We start from the raw sequence: 18,793 nt of genomic DNA, 5'->3' as shown, positions 1-18,793 counted from the left end.
CAGTTTGACAAAAGCAGACTTGTTTGATCAAAGTGCAAAGAAATACTATCACTCACACAAAAGGACTTATATCTACCAAAGGCAAGACACACTCCATGCATCTCAGTAGTTCCAGCATGGATTACAACAGGAGAAGTTTTCTGCTTTTACTTTTCAAAGGGAAAAAAATTTCAACTTTTTGGACCTATACTTAAACAAGAGGGTGGTGTCCCCAGTAGCTGGTCTCAATTCTTTCATGCTCCAAAGGCTGCTAAGCCATAAGGTAATCAGCCCCACAGATGAGGAGGTGAGTGTCACAAGCAGAATCCTGTCCCAGAACTCCAGACTGTCTGAGGCAGCTGTAGCACATACATTAGAAGCTTTATACAGCACAGTGGGCATCTATCTTCACCAACAAGCATTCACAAGTCAGGAGACAGCAGTGGGAAGGGAGAGGACTGTCTGAACTAAACTGTAATTTGGCAATGAAAATACTGTAATATTATTGATAAAGCCTAATCAATTTTATTTGAAAGAAGAAAGGACGCTTTTCTTATTAGAAATTTCCTCTGATTCACTGCTACCACCGATTATATTTCTTTTTGGGTTTAGCACAACTAGTATCCAACAGGGAAATTATTTCAAATTAAGTAGTGTGATAAATTAACATACAATTCACTATGTTGATATAACTCATTTTATCACTATGATTATGCAAAGCAAAACCGTATTTATCCTGCACCAGCTTTGTTTTCTTCTGACAAGGCTATTTATCACCATAGGAAATTCCAAGTTCATAAAACTGGTTAGCTGACATTTCCAATATAATATACTTTGTGAGGAGTAACAATCCTCCTAATCAATTTTGCCAATTACATCAGCATTTGTCTTAAAACAGAATGTCTTTATCCCATACTGAAAGACCAACATGGAGTTCTTCCTAAAAGTCATGCAGGTCTAGCGAGTAAGAGACTGCATCATCATCAGTGTGAAAACAGAATAAGCAAAGTAGCAGGCAATGCAATCCAGACAGACACGGATGGATAATGAATTCTGTAACTGTAAAGTAAGAACCAAATTTTTTACAATACAGTGCAAAAGCATCATATTTTGTGAGGCTCATGAGAAATGTTAATGCACACATAGCCTGTGAATTTTTAGCTCCAGACTGTAAAACAATTTTTCTTGGAAAAATGTAAGTTATCTGTAAATTCTTCTTTCTGTATTTGAACAACTGCTTGTCAGTGACCAGATGCAGTTCCACTTTTCTAAACCAAACATTTTTGATGATCTGTTGCAAGTTGTCTTAGAAACGCAGGCAAAATTTAATCATTTTCAGGAGTGAAAAAATATGCTTTTCTTCAAGATGGATGTTTGATTTAGGAATTTCCTTTTTGAGTGTAAGAAATGACAATTTTGTACTTTGAAAAGTCAACTAAGGTCAAGATTAATATAGATACATTAATTAGTTTGTTGATATCATGAATGCTTTTCTTGTCATCCCACTGATGAATGAGGGAATTTGCATCTCAGCAGGTAAACATGTCTGATACTTCCTTAATCTACTGTACAGCATTGACTACAGCCAAAAATAAGAGACAAACTGGAATACAGGGTCAAAATGATTTAGAAAACAGATTACTAGTTACAAAGGAATATGAATGAAGAATCACTTTTAAAAATAACATATATGCTGGACTGATGTGTTCCATAAATATTTTTTTTTGCTAATGAAAGCCTCTAGGGAACAAATACTTATTTCATATGCCTTCCATTCTGCTCCAGTAATTTTAGATTTCCACTGTAGCTCTGCCTTTTATTTCCTTCTGTTTTCCTTGCCTTGGTTAGATTAGAGAGGTAGGGTGTTAATGGGGTAATTGATGAGGATTGAAGACCTATTTTCTCACCCCTTGAAGACCAGCCTGATTTGAACAAATCGAGGAGAGTGAAGCAGTCTCTTCATGTGCTCAGGAAAAGCCTTTTCCATTTCAACGTTTCCAGCTTTCAGACACGGTCCCCTTCGTTCACAAAGAAAGAAAAGGTGCCAGCACAAGAAGGTTCTGAATAATTTCATAGAATGTCATCAAGGCTGCAAAAGCTCCCTTTCAACCTTCTTTATTGTTGGTGAGCATGTGAACGCAAGGTGGATCCAGGAGGGGAATGCAGGGGACTAGTGCTTGCAGCTCAAACAGGGCGAGAAACAAGCTACTGTCCAGCAGTCCCCACCTCTGTTGATGCTACTTCCTTACTACTCTCGTCCTTGTGGGTACTGTTTTGTGCTGGGCACTCAAAATGCACACAGTGAAACACCTGCAGAGAACGAAAAACGAAGATAAAGCAAAACAATTTAATGCTGGCAAAAGCACGATCAAAGTAAGATGAAGTCTATATGGAAGTGTGCAGGCCAGATCAATGACAAAGTAATTAGTCAAATTAGAATGTTTCGCCATGAGGTCAAAAACATTTATCCATGGGCAATAAACTTTAGAAAAGGACACCAGTGGAGCAAGAGAAGGCCTTCAAATTATACCAACCTTTACATATGGCACTAAAAATCAGAAAAATACTTCAAAAGTGGATAGAGATATCTGTAAATTATTCTTTTCCTTGCCAAGTAGCAGAAATATCTACTACATGCTATCAGATGACAACAACAATTATATTGTCTTAAACATATCTTACAATATATTTACTTCCTCAAAAGGCTGAATGTTCACGTACACTAGAAATGAAATTTAAATCATTACCAACATGATTTTATTTCAAGATTGCCCTCTGCTGTAACAGCAATGGTAGCTCTACAGACATGTCCTGGAGTATGTAGAAAGGCATTCAGAGTGTCCACGGAGGCTGCTGCTTCATCAGATGAAATATTCCATTTCAAACAGTGATCATTTACTGATGTTTCAAACAATATCTGGGACCAGTGTACAGGTGACTGTATCTTAGAGGACCATCTGTTTAAGCATTTTTCCATTTTATTTTCTACTTTACTTACTCTTACTTCTACTTACTTCTTGTTCTTGAAGTGCCTGGGAGGAGAAGGGGGAGGAACTCTTTAAAATTGTTACAAAACTTCTTTCCATATGATTTCTCATTGCTACGAATTGCACAGCTTTGCTACAGACTAAACATAAATCTTTTCTTATACTGTTTTAAAATCTGCTATTTTCTCATGCCTTATTGTTTTAAAGCTAAAGCTTCATGAATATTAAAACCTGAATTTTAAAATTACTGTCTCGTCTTAACTTTGTATGCTTTTATGACATTTTCTATTATTGTTGTTGAGAGCAGATCATGTTTTTAAAGTTCTTCTCACAAACAAAGATAATCTCTTATAATCTTAACTGCCCTTTCCCAGACCCTTTCAAGTTAATGTGGGCAAAATCAAATACCATAAACAAGACATGGACATACTACATATTCATACAAGACTACATAATATTATATTTTCTATCCTTTCTTCAATACAACCTAAAATCCTATTATTCTTTTTGACCATCCCTGCTCAAGTGCACACTGAGCAGACATCTGTGTTGACATGTCTGCAATAGCCCCAGGTCTTTTTTGAGGATGTAGCTAGTTAATTCCAATTCTGACAGCACACATGAAACGAATAAAAAAGTATTCACAGTCACTCTTTTTTTTTTTAATCCCCATTATATTTTCTTGTGCCTCTCAGTGTAAGAATTCTTGCAGTTCTTTATACAGATACATGGTGATGCATGCTTATATTTCTATATTTATGTACATGCTCACATGCATTGCTATGCCTTTATAATATATACACTTATGAGCAGATTACAAATCCACACCCATAGCCACACACAGACACATGTGCACAAAATGGTTTTTCTCTGCTGTTCTTCTGGTGAGTTTTTTTCTGAAGCTGAACTAATTCCTACAGCGGCATGAATTCTCTCCGTCTGTGACAGTTCTTGAGAAGCTGATTTTTGTATTTAGTTACACTTCTCGAGAAGCCCCTTTTGTACTCATCTCGCCCCCGTGTTTTTAAAGTAACAGCCATTCTCATTTTTCCAGCTGCACTTACAAGGATAAGGCCTTGCAGAAAAGAACATTCTCTCACCTCTTAAGATGCTGCTTTCCTTGAAAGGCAGCACAGTCTAATGAATGGGATAGAAGCCTTCAAATCAGAAGATTCCATATTTCTACTGTATCCCACAACAATAGTGTTATCATTTAAAACCTCACTTTACATAGTGATGCAGATTTTTTAAATACAGTGTGGGTAGCACTAAAATTTATCTAATATTAGTCTAGAAAGTCAGAAGTACCTGATCCTTATATTCTAAAATTAATTTTTACTGATTCTTTCATACTAAATTCTTAATGCTCAAAACATCTGGCACATTAACAAGCCTGTGAATTTAGAACATTTTTCTCAGTTACTCTGCCACATGAAAATGTAAAGAATAGAGCATGTGAGAGAAGCATAAGACTGAGAAGCACAACTGAGCTCAACCACTTCAGCTGGTATCGGAATTAAGTATTTCAGAACAGTACTACTAAAACAAAGAATCCTGCATGTGTTTCTCTCAAAAGAAAAAGATGACAGTTCAGCATCATCCTCTGACCCACATCAGTTATACTTCTCATGGATATTTTAAGAAAGGTCAGACACACAAAGAAGGAAGGCCAAGTACATACACACTGGTGCAGTAATTTGTAAGATAAAGCTCTCACATCAGCAACTAGGTGTCCTTTCCAGGTCAGTAATACTGAAGAGGAATAACAAGGTAAACTTACATAAAGTATCAGGTGACCTGTCTGACAAATAAATGAAGACAAGAACTAAGGAAAAGTAATCCTTTTCTCTACAAAAGTAGCATGTCTGGGAGCTCAAGAAAAAACCCCAAAGTTACAATTCTATCTTGTTCTAATATACCAAAAAAATTTTCAAATATCAGGTCAAAAAATCACTGAACATCACGTCTTCCAAAACCTGGAAAACATGGCAAAGGTAAAAACAAGTTTAAAAGATTAAATAATTCACAAAGTGGAGAAATTTTATGGGATTTTTTTGCAAGTCCAAAAGTCAACTCTTCACTTGGGGAAGTACAGATTGTGCTTCAAAGTTCAAAGGTATGTGTTGGTACAACAAGCAAGGAGTATTTTTGTACCTATTACAATAATACTCCTTGATAAAAATATGCTGCCATTAGTATATTTTATTTAAAATGAGAATGGTTTGACATAATATACAACCAGCTGTGGGCAAATAATTATGGAAACTGCTGGTATTCTTACTGAAGAGACTACTGAGACTACAGACTCCAGAACAAACCAAGACTTCAGTTACACTACTATTATTTAAATCAGAAATATGAAAAATATCTTGCTTCCTTGTTTGGAAAATTAAAATTTATGCCAAAATATTACAGACCATTTGTTTAATTTATCTATAGATACATAAAAGTAATTTAGTAATAATGTGCACACCAATTATGTTCCTACTTTACAGGATTTAGGAGAAACTAAAAAATAATAATAAAAAAACTAAACAAAATTAGTGTTGGGTACAGATTTTAAAAACAAAAGAGGAAAAGACCAAGAACACCAGCATGTGTTTATAATTCCACTGCACCACTACATGAATAGCTGTAACCTCAATTTACACATACTGTTCTTCACTAGTTATGCAGTGCTCTATATAAATAAATTACACAGGATATTAAAATCCTTGAAAATAGTAACCAGTTTGAAATTGGAATTATGGTTAAAAGCCTATTACTCTTCAGGGTTTAAAGCTACCTTTAAAAATTAAAAGCTGAAAGTGATATATACTGTAGGCTGGTTTGCTAGGTTCACTCAATGCACCTCATTCTTTTTTGACAAAGAGTTGAGAACGTACAAACACTGGCACGAGAGGAAACAAGACTGTCATTATGCAGTTGACAAACTCTAATTAATCCAAATGTAACAGTGCTATCCCAAGTTCTTTGTAGAAAGCGTGAAAGTACAACGGTTGGTGGTGAACTACACGTGTGGGATGTAGACATGCATGTGTATACACAGAAGCAGCAGCGTTTGGTGCCTCTTAAAGTCTTGTCATGTAAAGTCCTAATCTCACAAAGACTTACAAATATTATTAAATTCACATATTGTAAATTGTTTCATTGAAGTCAAGTGTAAAATCTGGACTTCATCTGAGACAATGCACAACGATTACGAAAGACAGAAGCACAAGTAAATAAAGAGAGGATGATACTGCACTTGGTTGGTTAAGGCCCATTTTTTTTTTCTGTATAAAATTAACAATATCTCTTGGTTTGGCCACTATTATTCAAATGATTTAACAGGTATGAAAATTAATTATAAATGAATCTTATGCAAATAAGATTTTCTTAAAAATATGGGATTTTTCTTATGTTTTATTAATTAAAAAGATAATATAAAGGTGATAAAAACCAAGTAATCAGAGACCATACACCTTTCTAGTGTGCTAAAATGGTATTTTCATCGTTTATCGAATAAGGATTAGTTTAAAACCAAACCCAGTAGAAATGTTTGATGGCAGTGTGGAAAGGTCAAAACCAGGAACAGACAATAACATCGTTAAACACTCACATAAGAAAAGCATTCATTCTAATTTTGCTAGATTGCCAGAGCAAAAAAATTAGGCGTGTACATTTGAGAAGGCCTTATCAATTTCACTGTAAGATATGAAAACCTGTATCGTTGTGTATTCATGAAGAATGTAGGTTTTCTTAAAAGTTCCTTACCTCATTAGCTGTGTTGCGAGTTCCAACTATTCTGATAAAAGATGCAGGCTGTTTATCAAAAGTGATTGTTTGCCAGGATCTACAAAGAAAATCCAGAAAGACATACAAATATTGAACACAGTCACAAAAGAATGCATTCAAGTGACTGTAAGTACTATTATCACTTAATAGGGCAAATAGAGAAACACTTTCCATTGCCTGAATTTCCAGCACTCCTCCCTCATGTTTATTTTTAAGTGTCTTGACTCTGCTTATGTGATTTTGTACATACCTTATACCACTATAATTTGTGTGCAGGAACATTAATCATACTATTGTTGAAAGTTAAGAAAGCAGTAAAAGCAAAGAAGCCTAAAATCTAAAATCCTTGGGTAATATTGACTGTATTAGATAAACAAAAGGTCAGACAAATAAAAGTAAATGCATTCTCCTGTTAACTACTCATGAGAAATCATCAGAGCTTGGTTAAAGAAATTACAGATCTAAGGAAAAAAACCGAACAAAACAAACCACCCAAAAACTCAAATAAACTCATCTCACTCTAAGTGGAGCAGTAGAGGCAGAGGAGCCAAGCTTCCTTTGTGTGGGCCAAGGTCCTTTCAGAAAATTGTAAGTGACACAAAGCATTCTTTGCAGGTCAGGTCGTGAAGATTTCCCCATCCTGACACAGAGGCAGTGAGGAGAACAGACCACTCCTTCAGAGCTGGCATATAACTTTTTGGGCTAGACTGAGAACACTAGAGGAACAGTGGGACCAGTATAATCTTTGCTTCTCGTTCATACTCTCCTGATCTCGGTGAGGGGCAGCACCTCAAGTAATGTAATACACAGCAGGAAAAGGACACAACTTCCTACATACCTTTGTGCTTATAGAACACACTGACAGTGAAAAAGAAGAAATAAAAAGAATACCAGGAAATAGAGGTTTCGGTTTGGTTCCAGTCTTCCACTATACTAGATTAGTACTTGAACACATTAAAATTTAAATTATTTTACATTCATAAAACATGCAAATGAGATACACCATTTAACTTTTCGCTGATACAGACTCTATCACAGATGGTTTCAGAAATAAAATGGAGTTAAGTCTAACCTGATTAACTGACTACAGAAGTAAAACATTGGATAGTTTTCCAGAATGGGTTCAGAATACCTTTAGAAGTGTTCATATAAGAAAAAAGGACCAAAGCAAAACTGGAATAAAACACTACTCACCACCAATAGACTACCCCAAAACTTGGCAGTATGAACAGATTGGTTGCTGACTATTTGTCAGACACTTGATTTTTCCCTTAGTAGGAAAAATCTTTTGTCACAAACATTGCATTTCTGGGATTAAATTAGTCTGCTATTACTTCTATCACTGCTGTCTGGTTGTTTTTGCTTAAAGAAGATTATGAGCCCAACTGAGACTGAATTTCAAGTAGTTTACTGGTCTTACCACATCAGGCAATGGGTGTAATTAGAGTTACTCATGATAACAGAAAGGTGTGGTCTGTGGCAGGCCTCAGAGGTACAGCAGTTATCTACCTAACAGCATGGTTTATTTATATCCCTCCTGTGGCTATACCCTTAATTTAAAGCTCAGGCTGTTTCTTCATGCTCTAAATAAAATACAAAAAATAAGAATGGACTATTTTGTTGACTGTCCCAAGATCTGAAAGACTGTTATGATTTAAACATTTTCCCCCTAAGCAGGAGAGTAATTATTGAGTTGCTTTCTCACATTACTCTAGTACAGCCAGTCAGTTAGTCCCCATGACCAAACAGAACTTGTTACCTTAAAGTACAAAGTCCCAAAGATGAGCAGCAGATGGGACAATAAGATGATCACAACACTACTTCTCACAACAAAGCATTGCCATAGTTTGCATTATGTATATGCTTTCACATTTACACACATACACACTTTATGCAAGGACAATGATGCTGTAAAAATCAGATTTCCCTTTTTAGTGATTTGGAAAATATTTTAAAGCTATTAGAAATAAAAGAGTATAAAATCCTAAAGAAGCTATTAAGAACAGTCCACGCCTTCCTAGACACCAAGGTAGAGTTTGTGTTCCGTGACAAGAAAATATGTTAATTAGGGATCATAGAAGAGAATATAAGTGGGTCTGTATTTATTTCTACTATTTATGAGCACTGGTCAAATAATCACTGCAAGAGCTCAGTGCAGATTTTCCAAGGACGGCAGTAAATGCTGTTGTCTGTCCTATATGTGATAACAAGAAAGCTGATGCATCTATTTGGAAATACAGCTGAAGAGCACAACAGATAGTAAGAGGGGCTGAGAAAAAGATCTCTGAAGATAATTTTGACAACACACTTCCAGGTCAGCTCATCCAGGAAGTCCTTAATTTCTCCCACGTCCCACTTCATTAGAAGCCCTTACTTTCTGCTACAATGCTGTTCTTAGTATTGGATTATAATTACACCTTTAATAATATTAAAACATAATGAAAAAGAGTAAAAAAATTTCTTGAGGATGTGAGGCCTGAAGGGAGATAGGTTTTTCAATAAATTCAGTCCCAAAAATATTTACTGTTTTGCTATGAGTCCATTTTGTTCCTTTCCCATCAGAAAATCAAAATTATAGACCATTTGTAGAAGAGTTATTAAAATTCAAGAATAGTGCCACTAGAGAATTAGTACTTGATTGTATAATGAGAAAATTAGGTCTCTTAGTTTATTTCCTTAGCAAAAAGAAAAAAAAGCAAAATAGAAAACACCAAATGGATTTGCGAAGAATCGCTTTTGAAATAAGCAAGGTAAACCTTCTTCACCGGAAAGTTTCATGGATTCGGCCGCAGCAGTACATTTGAGAACATCAATATATGCAAAGCAAGAGCTCTCCAGTACAGATATAATTATGCATCAAAGAGATAATTTATGCATGTAACTATATCCATATGAGAAAAGAGATTACTGACAGAACATTATCAAGGCATATCTGACCTCTTTTTGCATTTTTTGCTGATATAACAAATTCACTAAGACTTCTATTTATGTATCAGGCCATAACAACTGTTCAGTGGTGTTCCTTGATTAAGGACATTGTGGGTAAGCCTTAAATTTCTTTTTAACCTTCCTTACTACTAGTAAAGCAGTACATGTCTAGTAATGTCATGCATATTTGCTCACTTTATATTTTCCTCACAGGAGTTAGTCTTTCTATTCTCAAAATCGCTTCTGATGGTCTTTACAAAAATTTCCTCCAAACTTTATACATAGCTCTGCCATTGATTCACACATAAGTCACTGTATTCCAGGAACAGCAGCATTCAAGTATATCAAAAGCACCTCATTTTTAGCCTGGGATTAGATAGCTCTATGTAATAGATGGCATTTCTTCACCTTTACTCCCCATATGCCAAACAAACAAATCTTCCAAACTGGTGGCAATACTTTCACTGTCTTTACCTAGGACACAGTCATAAAGAAGCTATCAGAATTTACTTCTCTCATAAAATGACATTGCTGTCTTTGGACTTTTTGTGTCTCTGTAGTCCTTATTAGTGACCCTCTACGAAATACATTTTTCAGGGTTTAGCTTTATTAAATATTCAGGCAGTGTCGATTTTTTTTTCTGCTTTGACACATGTCTTGCTGGTTGATTTGTTTTAGATTTGTTGGCTCAATCTGCAGTAGTTCTGGTCATCACTTTCACAACAGAAATAATCACTACCTCAAGCTGAGGTTTACATCTATAAGAGAAGACTCAAGGCTAGCAGCCTACTCAGATTTATACCAGGGTCCTCAAGCTGAAATGCAGCACTACAAGTTATTTGGCTAGCAAATGTCCCCCGATGCCACAACTCCATTTTCCAAAAGAAATTAGCCTTGTTACAGTCCTACAGTGTTTTATTTAACACTCTACATCTCACCTCAGCCACCCGACTTTTAACTGTCTTCTTCTACCCAACTCCCCTAAGGAGATGCAGTAATTGGTGATTAGCATTCCAAAGCCATGCTTGCATCCTGTGAGCCTGTCATATTTAATTACATTTTAACTATATTCGTCTTCTATAATAGCCTGAACATAATTTAGATAATTATCTTTTGCTCTCTTATTCTCTGACTCTGCCTGTCTCACTTAGAGCTTCTTGCAATAAAATCACTTTCTCTGTTCAAACATATAAACAGACTCTTGGGCCAAGTGCTTTCATCTCTCCAATGGCAACAGCTGAAAACCCAATGGCTTTGTGCATCTCACAATCTCTTCACCACACTCTATTCAGAGGAAGAAAAAAAAATATTTGAAACCGCTCTACTTTCATGTCTGTTGTCTTTTTTCTTTATTAGGCTATTACAAGAAAAATGCAACAAATACTCATGTCCAATAGCTTGCTATTGCTTTAACTATCTATAGCTCCAAAATAGCAACTCACCTCCTAAAGAATATAATGGTTTTTCTCAGCATTTGGAATCTTTGCCTAGTTATTTCTAAGAAAAGCTGCTATCTTTCTAAAGATTTATTACATATAATAGGACCTAAATAGTGACTCTTTCCCATTATTTCCTTCTCTTCTGGAAAGAACAAATTGAGAAAGTAGTGGAAGCTTATCTTTTATTGAGGTTTTCTAATGAGCCACAGGCACTACAGAACACTACCAAATACTACCCACTCTGTGGGCTACCAGAGCAGCACCGATCAGAGCTGAAACCAAGTTCAGGCCAAAAATATCAGACAAAAGAGAAAGCTGTTACATGTGACTAACATTCAAAAACTGTAATAACCACATCATATCCATATCAAGGCTTGCTTTAGGCTAAGCATGTATGTTTTCAGTGTGCACATTGTGTCTCCTCACTTTCCACGGCGACGTACAACCTCCATTTTTTGTTCCTCACTTCAAAAAGAAAAGCAGTGCAGATTGGGAAACAAATGTAACGTCCATTTTACTTTCTAATACTTGTCCACATAGGCCTTGTTCTACAGTAATAGTGAAACACTTCTTAGCTTATTTGAATGCAGACTTCTTCAATTGTGACTACATTTTTTTAAAAATGAAATTTGTAAAAGCAAATGACAGGAAAAGGAAAGAAGAGATGTATTGTCTTTCCATGGATTAGTCTGATGACTGTACTGATAAAAATAAAACAGATTGTAACCAGTATGTAATGGTACCAAATAAAAAATGGTGTGCACACATAAGCAAGCTGACTGAGACACGAGGAGCACCACAGCATGTTCTACATGGTATGTTACACCCCCTGTTCTATTAATGAATACCATACTAACCTCTCTTATGAAGTACCTATAAACACAGAAGTGTGCACTAAAAATGCTATAAAAGTAATTGTTATACACTTCCGTTTTGTTATAAAATACAAAAATGGTCTACAGCTACCTTATAAATTGCCTATAAACCCCATGTTTTCCACCATAACAGTACTAAACAATAAAGTGAAGTAATGCTTCCTCTCCTGTTACAGCTGTAATTTAACATATTAATTCAGAGAGACAGACCCATAAAGCACAGAATTCAGACTGCATAGCTGGCTCAGCCACCCCTTTGCCATCCAGCCTCCCAAGCCACTGAGGAGGAAGACAAAGCATGAGAAAGAAAATATTGTGAGGAATCAAAGGTCATCAACACTACAGTTTTTAAATCAAAGTCAAATTAAGTGCAGTTCTATCCCTGGTCTACCTCTACTAAAACTGAGTTTCCATCTATTCTGCTAATCACCACGACAGCACTTTTTCAAAAGGGGGCCTGTCAAACGTGAGACTTCTAAAGATGCAAGGAAGGTGCAAGCTGGAAGTAACAGTTTTTTCTCTGCTGCTCTCAGAGACAGAGGCAAACCTGACCTAATAATACATCTTGGCTATATTTATGTGATAGTCCATTGATGAGTTACCAAATATACTTTATGCAGTATAGTGAAAAAAACCCCAAAACCACAAAAAAGACCCCAAAAAGGACTTGAAATTCTAACAGAGGTAAGAAAAACGGTTAATAGAAATATAACAAGAGTATGGAATAAATATTTTAATAAATATTAAAAGTCATCTATCACAGATTTTGTTACATAATAGCTTTATATATTGACAAATAAAAACACATATTCACACCTTTTGGGAAACTCCCACTCAAATGTTTTAATTCTAAATATACCCCTCATAAAGAATACATAATTCTGAAAGAATCTGAACTAAACTTATTTATAGCAATTTCTATGACTAGTCACTCACACCAATCCAAACAAACATCTGTCCTCTATAAGAACACTTTCTTAAACTGCCATAAACATTTTATTATAGAGGGTTTGTTGTAGAAACCAAATGTGGGCTTGATGAAACAGACCTATTATGACAATTCTGACATAAAATAGATTGATAAAGTCCATACTGACTTTCTGACATCTTTATAAAGCTTCTAACATGAAAGACTTCTTATAGTAACATCTGCTTTCACATTTTCAGTGCTGACATTTTTGCTTTTTTAGAAAAAATATTACACAAAGAAAATGTTAAAATATAGTCAAATTGAACTATGGTAAAACTGAATGTACTCATTATTTTTCTAACTAAATGAACTAATCAATTTTCAAATATTTACACCACTGTAGGCAACTGTTAGCATTTTTGTCCTGCATAAGCTCATATAATCTAGCTTACTTACACATATTTCCAATTTCAATAGGTTGTCTTTCTGCACTTCCAAAAATACGGATTATATTTAAAAAATCTTACACAAAATTAAATTATTAGCAATTTGTTGGCAATTTTCTGGCAGAATGCCACAAGCCAAATTTCTATGCTGTAGCAAGAACTGTGCATGTAGTACCTACAACATACATCCTTAGGGGATGGCAGTGGCAGTGCAGGAAGGCTGTGAACTTGAGTAACTTGACCTATGAGTTCATCTTACTTCTGTGTACACCAGAGCGCACACACACAAGACAAGTCTGCATAATCCTAGGGGTTGAATTGGCTTTGTCGTGTTTACTCTCCACCAACAGTCATTGTTCCTGATGTTCACATTGGTAGCAAAGATATGAAAAGCCATCCAATGCAATAACATACAACTAATGGGATGCTTTCAACTTTGAAGGCTTCTCCCACCCATAAACCTTACAACAGATTGTAAGCTATTTTTATTATATAACTCCTCATACCAACGGAATAGTTGATTAATAACAAATATATAAACAATACTTTCAGAGATATGAGACAGAATCATGCTCCCTATTATTCAGTTTCTTTGTAGCGTGAACGCTAACGCTGTATTTATCGCGCTTGTCTCTTACGTTCCCCTGGGTGTAATTTCATAGCCACTCGTAAAAACTTCACATTTACAGCAACCGCCCTTCTATTACTGTCGATAACATCTAATTGACATGTCAAATCTCCAAGGAATGCAGTAAATTGAACCACAGCCTCTAAGAAGAATAAAACAGTGAAAAAAGTAAATCAGCATGTGCCTCCTCCTAACAGCAATACAAATACTGAGGTTTGGTAATGGAAGGGAGGAAAACTGTTACCCTTTCTACTACCACACTGAATTATCTATTAACCTCAAGGTCAGAAAAGAAAGCCTTGTGACCTCAGACTGAAACTCACCTACAAAATACCCTGAACCTGAATCCATGACTGCAGTAATTTTAGACATGAGAGTAAAGGGAACTAAGAAAGACAAAAGTAACACATATAGTTTTTGCTTCTCTTACTGTGTAATAGAACAGAAAAAAAATGTAACTCCCTTACAATAGTGTCTGATAAACTAAATTTTAGTATTTAGATAGAAACTCTATGCCTTAAAAATTTATATACAAAGAGTTGAGTAAAATTCACAAATACAATATGAAAAACAAAGGAAACATGACTCATGAGCACAAAACAAAGTCAAGCAAAACTTGCTTAAGTAGCAACCAAGGTAACAGAAAAAAGGCAGAATGATTTTATGTAGTTGAAGTATATGAAATCCATTAAGAAAGAAAAATTAGTTGACAAGGACAGAAGAAAAATAATATCATGAAATTAGGTAACATGATGTTCTGTACTGGTATTGAGAAAAAAAATATTTCCTTACTGTGGGAATTCAGTGTAATAGAAAAGCAAAGAGCAGAATGAAAGCACCATCCCTTGAAGTATATGAAAAAAACCTGACAACGAATTAATCTAAAAAAAATAAACCACATACCACATGGGGCAGAAATCCCCAAAGGATGAACCTAAAGATATAATAATTCTTCAGCTTTGTGATTCATGGTTATAATCTGTCCTTCTAAATGCATTACTGTGAATAAATCAATGGCTTAATACTGCATAAATCTCAATGCAGGATATTTGTAACCCTAAAGACCATACCTGTTTTGGCCAGCATAATCAAATTTCATCAAACTTTCCAGAGTTTTGATGAAATTAGATCCTGAATATCAACAACATAGTTAGGGCAAATCTCTGACATCTGACTGGTCTCCTGACTATACAAGATGTCAACAATTGCTATATTATTCAATAACTTTTCCTCTAAGAAAGGGCTACAGCCAACTTATCATCTAGATCATGAACTCTTAGTTTATTAGATTATTAGTATATTAGATTATCTTTGCAACAACAAATTTCAAAGTAAATGAATATGACCACAAAACAACAGTTCAAGCATCAGGTATTCCTTTCTTATCTCAGGGAGAGAAATGCACCAGTGTCACAGGAGACATCTACAATTTGGGTAACTATTTTGTAGCAATATTTACTTACACAGGTGCTGAGAGTCTGCATGTGTGGGTGTGTCTGCATGCATGTGGGTATATGCATGTATGCACAGACATTTTTAAAAGAGAGAATTTATGACTGTGAAGACAATCTAATGTACTGCCACAGGATCATTCCATAATATAAAAGCAGTAATCTGCACTGCTGAGTCCTTAACCAGACATAGCTGAAAGTTTGTTTCTGTTACCATTGGGAAAAAAACCCTTTGCTTAACAGGATGCAAGACAGCAGCAGTATTCTTATCCTAGTAAGAAAATTTGAATTTCTGTACCATTAAACAAAGTTAGCAATAGTTGGTGCAGAGCTCTTAAGACCACAGGCTTTTGCAGAATTGCTTAACGTTATAGATCAAAATGGGACCCAAATATTTGAAGGGGGATATATAAGTATTCATAGCCTGTATGAACAATCAGTCACAGAGGAAGGATGACAGAATTTACAAATTTCTGTGAAGAGTAAGTCTATTTTCTACTGAAATGTCAATAAGATAAGAAATAATTATAATAATTCTTGAAAGTAAATGAATGTTTGCTCTGATTTTTATTTTAAATAGAAGACTATGCAATGATATTTTGGACATACTTAATTACCACTTTTTAAAAATATGTATTTTTCTAGATTATATTAGTAATACATACATCTATTTATATCATTAACTTAACAGTTTTTACTGGCCTCCAAAGAGACATTCAAGTCTTAGATGACATGGGGGAAAATTCCCTTATCTAAAAGAAACTGTGGGTATTATTAGGTATTGCTTATTCTCTCTGAGGCAGAACTGAGCTAACATCCAAAGTGATGTTGGAGTTATTGTGGTGTTTTCTCCACTCTCCTCACAGTAACGTGGATGAAGAGGAGCCGAGAACACGCCAGCCACGTGGCAAATGGGAGTAAAGCAAAACTTTAATGCACATGGCACATGTAGAGCTGCAGTGAAACAAGTGCATGGAAAAACATTCAGGGGAGACTAAGACACTTCGCAACTCCTTGTTACACTGTTCAAGGCTTGTTCAAAAGATCCATGTATATTTGTGGCTGAAAAGCAAACACAGTGATCTGATGGTACAGGTGGAAAAAGAGAAAAGACAAATTAACAATTTGAAAACCTTCCTGTGATCCTGAATCACCACTAAGATACACAACTTCAGGGAAGCTAGATCTTTCTTCAATCAAGCTAGAATCATGTAAAAGCTAGCAAATGAAACATTAGATATAGAGTTTACACACTTCTGAGAGGCTCCTAATGCTCTGAAATGGAAACTCTGCTTTCTCTCTGTGAAATCTTAATTCTTTGTGCTCAATAAGACTGGTCTGTGAAGCTGAAGTCTCTTTCTTCTTTTGCCTTATTAGAATCTTTCAAAATGTGAGCATATAAACACAAGGAAAAATATGTTCTTCAACGCCTCTATCGTGCAGGGCTTAAAAGCTCAATAATTACACAAAATGACCCTTTATATCTGTCTAACTTGCTCCAGCAGGCATTACTAGTGGCATAATGAACAGACTAATGAGAACTCTTAGTTTATTTTTGTGAAGTGAGACTTGAAATTGAGCTTAACAATGTAGCAATTTCACAGACATCTTGCTTTAACATATTTCATCTTGCATTGCATGAATGTGGGTACAGTGAGTTAGGCAACCCTGGAGCAGGCATCTGGATTTCACGGAGTTGCTGTGAAATTTGCTTCATGTGAAGTATATTTCAACTATGGATGAACCATAGTTCAAATATACTCTGTTTGACAGAAGAGGTACAAGAATGGTTTTGCTGTGAAACCGACTTAATGTAAAATAGGATGAAGTACAGTCAAAATACTCTGTTTGACATCACAGGTACAAGAGCAGTTCCTTTTATCCTGTTCCACCCCATCACTCAGGAGCTCAGGCATGAGACAGAATTAAGGACTACACAAAAATTAGGAGAAATGTTATTTTCTTATTCTAGTATGACAGGCATGCAAAACTGATGGGAAGCATCAGATAGAGTGATGTAGGCATAGAGGCAGATGAAAGGCAAAAGAGCTGAGAAATACTACAGCCATTTTATTATGAGAGAGAAGGCCTATGGAAGTGGTTAAGGAGAAGAATGATGAATGAAAACGGATGTGAGGGAATTCTAGGGATGGGATCATACAGTGAAGTGAAGGAACTAGAAGAGAACAGGAGGAAAAAGCTACTATGTTTGTGACTAAGTATAAGAAGCTACAAATGTAAGTAATGTGCCACATGCAGTTATGAGGAAAGGCACTCACACACTTCAAATATTATTTCTATAGCAGAAGAAATAATCATATCATGATAGATATTAAACTGGTTTCACAAAAGTACACCCAGAAAAAAAAAAATCAAAACCCAAGTTTGCCACTAACATTCTTTAAAGCAGAAGTACTGCAGAAAAAAATTCTCAGAACTGAGATGAGATTCAGAATTTGAAATAGCTATTATATAAGATAACAAACAATAGAAACATGAAATTAAGTTTGGAAGTTTTTAAACATTTATCAAAACAGTAATATATTCTGAATAACAAAAAAATTTAAACAATATATAATGCTGTATGTTATAAACCTTCAGAAAATAAGGTAATGCCCACAAGAAAATCATAAAACTCCCAAAACAGCCATAGAGACAGGTGATAAAAACTGCCTTAGAATTGCTGATCCATAAATAATATTCATTGTTTCCCAAATTCTATCAGAGTATTAGATCCTTTTTTCTTACTGGGGAATTGAACACGGTATGCCTGTTGCCAATGTATTAGATCCATTTCACAACTACTACACAGGAGAACTTTAAAGAATGATACTGAGTTGATGAGCATTGTGATAGCCTGCTTTGTATTTGTCTTTGCAGGGTTTATTCTATCAGAAGTGTCATTAACTCTGAAGTCTGACTCTCCTACTGGCCTTTGGTATCTTCTGTTTTTCATTTGACTTTCAAACTCTGTCAGCAAATTCTTCTAACAAGTGCAAGTCTCTGTTGTTCAACACTAACATGCTCGAGTCCGCTTATAATAAATGTTTTTAAAAATAGAAGGGAACATGACTGTTTTTCATTACTGTCATACTGTGTAGGGAGAAACAGCTTATTGTGGAAAAGAAAAAAAAAAAAGCCTCCACAGAGCATCTGAAAATTGTCAATTACACAACCAGTATGCATTAATTGGCTCGCACTTAGGGAAGGTACACAAGCTTCCCCTGTGAAGATAACAGACATCCAGTTTCTGTCTTCAGCCTTTTAAAACTGGGAGAAGAGAAGGTTAGGAGTAGCCTGTCAGTTCCTGCCTTTGAGCACTGAATTATTAATTTACACAAAAGACTACATTAAAAATGCCATTAAAACAACC

At 35.4% G+C, this 18,793-nt stretch overlaps 1 protein-coding gene across 2 annotated transcripts in view; it reads right to left on the bottom strand.

The window, feature by feature from the left end:
* Positions 1-488: 488 nt before the first annotated feature.
* BTBD9 (BTB domain containing 9) overlaps positions 489-18,793 on the bottom strand; it is a 109,614-nt gene continuing 91,309 nt past the window's right edge. Inside the window, exons 10-12 of one of the 2 annotated variants that reach the window (XM_029965031.1) lie at positions 6,723-6,801; positions 2,994-3,011; positions 489-2,289 (exon numbers count right to left, since the gene is read on the bottom strand). In XM_029965031.1, coding sequence (XP_029820891.1) covers positions 2,185-2,289; positions 2,994-3,011; positions 6,723-6,801 — 202 coding nt within the window. In that variant the 3' untranslated portion in view covers positions 489-2,184. The remainder of the gene's footprint in view (positions 2,290-2,993; positions 3,012-6,722; positions 6,802-18,793) is intronic. The other variant, XM_029965033.1, reaches the window with a different exon arrangement.

The sequence above is a fragment of the Manacus vitellinus genome, unplaced genomic scaffold (genome assembly GCF_001715985.3).
Source record: "Manacus vitellinus isolate BGI_N305 unplaced genomic scaffold, ASM171598v3 scaffold_8_pilon, whole genome shotgun sequence".
Lineage (NCBI taxonomy): Eukaryota > Metazoa > Chordata > Aves > Passeriformes > Pipridae > Manacus > Manacus vitellinus.
The sequence above is the reverse complement of the archived record's forward strand: the minus strand, read 5'-3'. Positions and strand labels throughout refer to the sequence as shown.